General features: G+C 30.7%; 1 protein-coding gene across 1 annotated transcript in view; it reads right to left on the bottom strand.

Annotated features, from left to right (window-relative positions):
- Positions 1-874: 874 nt before the first annotated feature.
- The window catches only part of LOC148301181 (uncharacterized), a 50,182-nt gene continuing 44,581 nt past the window's right edge, over positions 875-6,475 (bottom strand). The window contains exons 4-7 of the mRNA XM_088273690.1: positions 4,832-4,967; positions 3,776-4,035; positions 2,865-3,091; positions 875-2,217 (exon numbers count right to left, since the gene is read on the bottom strand). Of these exons, the coding sequence (XP_088129816.1) occupies positions 2,214-2,217; positions 2,865-3,091; positions 3,776-4,035; positions 4,832-4,967 (627 nt within the window). The 3' untranslated portion in view covers positions 875-2,213. The remainder of the gene's footprint in view (positions 2,218-2,864; positions 3,092-3,775; positions 4,036-4,831; positions 4,968-6,475) is intronic.

Here is a 6,475-nt window from a genome sequence, read left to right as displayed (position 1 = left end):
AAATACCCTTTCTTAAATTCTTACTATTTCTTAAAATCTATTGTGACGCGTGTTAAGTTTTTACTTCTGTTTTTAAGTCCGCCTCCGTATGGTAATGGTTAGCGTGTTTAGCTACCGTGCTGGAGGTCCCGGGTTCGATTCCCAGGGGGGGGTGAAAATAAATATTAATATTTATTAAATATTACCCTGGACTAGTCCCTGAAGCGCAGGAATAATCACCTTGCCCTCATATAAGTAACGATCAAGATAACACTGCATCAATACAATGCAGTGCCCTAAGCACCATTGGGTGCAGATGAGGGTTAGAAGAAGATTGTTAAGTTCTTAGTTGAAAAATATCAATCTGAGAGAAAAAAATCTTTTAAAAATCTTAATTGGTAGAGTCTAACATCCGATAAGCTGCGTTAATCATAAGAGTAATATTAAAAAATACATTGCTTAGGATAGGGGTTGTCACAAAGGGAAAAAGTTACACTAAGCAGGATCAAGGCACTCTCCATGTATTAATAATAAATCCCTTACCGCACTCCAATGGTGCATAGGGCACTGCTTCATATAAACGCAGTGTTATCTCGATCGATTACACATGAAGGAAAGGTGATCAGCCCTCCACTTCAGGTACCAATCCAGTGTAATATTGAATAAATATTAGAGTGAAAAAATCACTTATATTTATTAAACCCCCCTGGGAATCGAACCCGGGACCTCCAGAACGGTAGCCGAGCATGCTGACCATTACACTACGGAGGCGGACTCTCCATGTATTACAATACTTAAACTGCTGAATTAAATTTTAACAATTTTAACAATTTTAAGTGATTCTGGTTATTGAGGTGTTATGAATGAGAAATAAAAAAAAAAACATCTTTGCTGGAGGTAAGTTTTATTCAATTTACAAACATTCACATAATTTTGTTTAAAATGTACATCTTAAATTGTAATGATTTATTCATATACTATTTCATTTACATTTCCATCATTGATTTTCCAAAACTTTGATATGACTTTAGAAATATTTTTTATACAATATACAAGATTGTTGAGATAATCAAGCATAAATAAAACCAGGCCCAAAATTTGTACTAATCGTTTCTTTTGCCAAAATTTCAGCATTTTTATAAAAAAGTTTTTCCAACGCAAAAAAATATATTTGTTTTAAGTAAGCATAACATATCAGCTAAGGTTAATATAGTTTTGGTAAAAAATCGACTAATTAAATACGACGGCACAAATAGTTTAGTTTATTACATATATACAAGTCAGAAAGCAAAATTATTTGCTAATATTAACTTCCCATAAAAATGACATAACCTTAGTCACAAAAAATACACTTTATAAAATAAAACAACTTTGTTTTAACCACTTTTTTTTGGTAAACTTTATTCAACCGGTTTCGACAAGAACCTTGTCATTATCAGCGTTTATGTTAAATCTAAGAAAAATCTAAATTCTAAGAAAATCCGCAAATTAGGTTTGTAAGTGTTGCACTTTACGTATGCGCGCGCGGCTTCACACTGTTTTTGGACGATTCCACTCGTAACTCACAAGTTGTCATCCGGAGTTGACGTAATAGCTGCGCAATGCTCAATAAAAACAACGTTTAGGAGTTTTTACCCGTTTTATAAATCATATTTTCATATGGTGTACGGAGTGCTTGGAAGTTTTTGGTATCGTAAGGGAAGGGTAATTATCTTTATCCTAACTATGAGTATTTCAATGTTTTAGAATTTTGTACATAAACCCTGATGATGACAAGGTTCTTGTCGAAACCGGTTGGGTAAAGTGTACCAATAAAAAGTGGTTAAAAAAATTGTTTTATTTTAATGTTTGTAAAATGTGCCACAAAGTATCTGCGAAAAACATTCAAGAAACAAAAAATACAAATTAATGCTTAATTTGATTTTCATAACTAGTTCACTAAATGACTCCGAATTCTAATCATGTACTTATTGATAGGGACGCATTTAATGCTAGTGAAAATTATCACACTTTTCACCATAATTTGATAAAATCGTTTTACGTAAACACCACACAGTAGATCATTTAAATTAATAATTTGACGATATTCACATAGGTAACATAAAGATTTCGCTTTTCTTAAAACGTTTTTTTTTTAATAATCATTTACTTATTTCACTAGTCGAGGTAACTACACGAAATTATTCGAAGGGCGGATGATGTTTGAAGTTTGGTGTGTATCAAACTCACTGCTTTCAACTGTAAATAAAAGTAAAAAAATGTAAGTAGTTTTTAACACATATTAATATTAAATACATAAAACTATTGAAAAATTGTAAATTATATAGAATCCAGCAGGCCTGCAATGTGATTTTTTTTATTATTGGCACTGAATAGATGGATGACTATGTAAGTTTATTAAAATAATAGACATTAAATCTACATAATTCAATAGATGTGTCATATTTAAATCAAATTTTGAAGATTATTTTTTTTAAATACGAATCCTTAAGAAAAAATCTAACTTATAATTTATCACTAAGCATATCTTATAATATGTGTAGCAACTGCGATTTTGTTTAAATGCAAAACCAACAGTGCATAAAAACTGTGCTTCGTTATAGAGCTACATAGGTTAACAAAAGATCGTACTCCCAAATAATGTATTTTGTATATTAAATGCATTGTTAACAATGTGGTTTGGTAATATAACGCTCTCCTTGTCATTTGTCGTTAACATTGTGTAATACCACTTTAAAGTGGTATAACACAAAGTGAACGATGAATGATAAGGAAAGTGTTAAACAAAAATCCACTGGATATTCAGAGCTACATATCAAAATGACACAATTGCTGAAATGATATTGAGGGTGTAAATAAAGACTTTTAGCAAGAAAAATTACTACCTTCCATAAAGTATGACCATCAGCGATAATATCCAGAGATATCCCGGGGAGTGAAACATCCAGGGTGCAGACGAGATGCCCTTACTGACCGAAGATGCCTGGACTCTGTCAGCTCTTGAATTACTGGTTGAAGCTACCTCTCTCGTCTTGGTGTAACTCTTTTGTCTCTCTCCCTGGACGCTCTCTTCATTACTCTTCCAGTAAACTGTGGCTATCATTGCTAGGCACTGAAATATAATAATGTAATTTATATCAATCTATTAAAATAAATTGTTGATTTTATGTTGGTCTTTAGAACGGATTTGATATTTTTATTTACTTTATCTTGTTTTATTGATTTATCAAAAATGTTTTAAAACATTTATTTAAGTAAAACAATTTTGCATACCAAAATAAAATAAACGAAGTTTGAATAAATACTGGTGAAAGAAGAATAAAAATAAACAATTCATTTTACTTTATGGAATTAATGAATAAATAAACAATTGTCTTGCTTAAATTGAATTTATAGATATTTATTTACAAATTTGAATTCAATAAACCCCTTTTAGTATTATAATAACTTATATTTCTTCATTGTATTTTTGACCTTAAATTAGTTTACAAAATCCAAGATGACAGTACTAAACTGAAATTTAAATGACAACATAAAAATAATTCTCGAAATTCACATTTTCATCGAAATAAAAAAGGTAACTTTAGTTGTATATAATTATTTTTCACGTGAGTATGGCTCTTTTGGTTTTTACGCGTAAGTTTAAAATTGGGATGAAATAAAAGGTTAATGCAACAGAGTTAAATTCCTCAACATCTTAATTTAGATTAGCAATTATTGAACAGCCGTAAAAAAAACACAAAGGATGGTTATTGAAATGGATTTTTATTGAATAATATTTTCTAAAAATCGTTACCTTCAATTTCAAATCTCCTTTTCTAAAATGTTTCGGCCGAACTTTGAACTCCAGGCCGAGTGAAGTGACCTCCATTTCATTGTCTGTCTCCATGATGTAAGGGCCCTTCAGAAGCGCGGAGTTGGCAGGCTCACCATTGACGAACCAGCTCAACTTGGCTGCAGGCTTTGACTGTCCCGATGTGCAGTTCACCTTCACATGGTCCCCGACTTGGTACCTCGGCCTCGACCCGGTAATTACCGGTCCGAATTCAGGCAAAGCTAAAGAAAAATAAAACATTTTCTTTTAAAATAATTTTCGTATTTATTTTTATCACGCTGAAAACTTTTATTTTAGGCGTTATAGCTATTTAACTTTTTTCAAAACCTTGAGATGAAGTGCATAGGTCTTTCAAATTTATTTGGTTAAAAACGTGATATATGAAAATTATTTATTTAAAAAAAAGCATTTTTTATTTAGGTTTTAAAACAGTATTCTCAAAATAAAATACACTGAAATGAAAGTAATGTAAATAAACGCACACACATTATTGAGCAAACATATTTTTATACATGATAGTTTAACACTTGATTATTTAATATTAATAATAATAAAACCCTTATCCGTACCCCTATGGTGCAAATGGCACTGTGTCATATAAACGCAGTGTTATTTTGATCGTTTACACATGAAGAAAAGGTGATCACCCCTTCGCTTTAGGTACCAGTCCATGGTAATATTGAATAAATATTACAGTGAAAAAATCACTTATATTTAGTTTTTTACTGAACCACTAGATTATTTACTGAACCACAAACCTTTGAACATTTATTAGCGATTTTAATAGTATATTTCTATCTTTTTACTCAAATAATTTCAATAGAAGATACTACTTAAAATAATAGATAAAATTGTGATTTTTACTAACTACGTCTAATGAAACTCGGTTAAAAGCATTATTTCAAAATTGTAAAATTACGAAATGTTGTCATCAGTAAGGTTTCGCCTAATTAAAAAAATAGCACGGTCACAGTATAACGGTAGCAGTTTTTTTGGTCATTCAATAAATGTATTTACCGACAACATCCATGTCTCCATGATCAGACACGGTTTGGAACAGTGGGGCTTCACCAGATACTTCACAGCGGTATCGTCCTGATGACGACAAGGCCATCGGACCGAGGATTATTGATATGTTTGTAGAATTATCCAGCTGAAAAAAAATTCAATCAATAATGCCCTTTGAAATGTGCCCTTTTAAAGAGATATTAATATGCATAGATATTCACGTATTTTCGGGTACTCCTTGAAAGGATATTTAAGGATGGAAAGGTTTCAAAAAAGGTTTTCGTGCATCATCTGGGTTTTCAATTTGAATGCAGAACCGAACTTAAAAAAAAGTCTCATAGAAAAGATGGGATAGATATTCGCTTTTAACAAGCTCTGCATAGCAATGAGAACTAATCTACCCTTTCTAGATAGAAATTGTAGAGTTGAAAGCATTATTGAATTTCAATATTCATTATTTTTTTGTACGATGTGTTTACAAACAATTTTTTTTTATTTCTTAGAAAAAAAAACATCCACCATCATTTACCTACAAAATTTAAACTAAGGACTAAAAAATTCAATCATTTATAAAGTTCATATTTTCTTTTTCAGCTTAAGTTCTACTTGGTAAATACCACTCTTTCTAAGAATTCTTGAATATTATATTTACTTGAATATTTTTTGCAAAAATTATATGGCATATTTTGCCAAACATATTTTTTTTTCAATCCCGGTACTTTTGAAATGTGTTTTAAGCGTGATTAATTTTAAAGTTAAGATTATCTTTACAAAAAAAAATAGGTTGGTTTAAATACATAGTTACGCTACTTTGAAACGAAATGAGTTCATCTAAACCCTAAGTGAAATAAAACTAGAACTTTGTTTTTAGCAATAATATATTTGGTACTTTTGTCCAACTAGTTTTGACAAGAACCTTGTCATGTTCAGTACATCCCTACTCCCAAAGATTTGTATCATTGATCATTTATCAGAAAAAAATACAATAACCTTATATTATGTCAACAAACGAGAGTTAGAAAAGAGAACAAAAAGTTCGAACTTGTTTTTGAAATGTGTTGAAAATATAATAATTACGTCGAAAATAAAAGTAACACTTAGTGATTTTTATTTTTAATAACGCATTTTAGTGAAGCCGTTTACTTTTCTCGAGTAAATAGCTTCATATATCACTAATGCCTGCCTATCACGCACATTACAAAATTTCCTTTTATCCGAATGTTGACTTTATGATCGCTTCAGGGAAAATGCCGTCTCTCCGTATTTGATCAAATAAATCAACTTTGTATTTGAAAATAACGTTAAAACGAAATTACCATCATATAAACAAATAATGTGGAGGGAAAACTCACGTTGTTGGCAATTTAATGTGGAGTAAACGATGTAAACAAATTTACGATATGTTTCCAATATTCAAGCGAAAGGATTTCTAAGAAAATGATATATTGACTTTACTGAAAAATATTTCATTTTGTATTTGAGATTTTTATTTCTTTCAGGAATGTAGATTTATTGTCAGACAATTCATTCCAACCCCCAATCATGCATAGGGCACTGCATCATATAAACGCAGTGTTATCTTGATCGAACACATGAAGTAAAGGTGATCAGCCTCAGGTACCAACCAGTCCAGGGTAATATTAAATAAATATT

This window comes from Brachycentrus maculatus, unplaced genomic scaffold (assembly GCF_059751285.1).
Source record: "Brachycentrus maculatus isolate JH-2025_06_01 unplaced genomic scaffold, ASM5975128v1 h1tg000595l, whole genome shotgun sequence".
NCBI classification, from domain to species: domain Eukaryota; kingdom Metazoa; phylum Arthropoda; class Insecta; order Trichoptera; family Brachycentridae; genus Brachycentrus; species Brachycentrus maculatus.
This window is presented reverse-complemented; position numbering and strand designations above follow the sequence as displayed.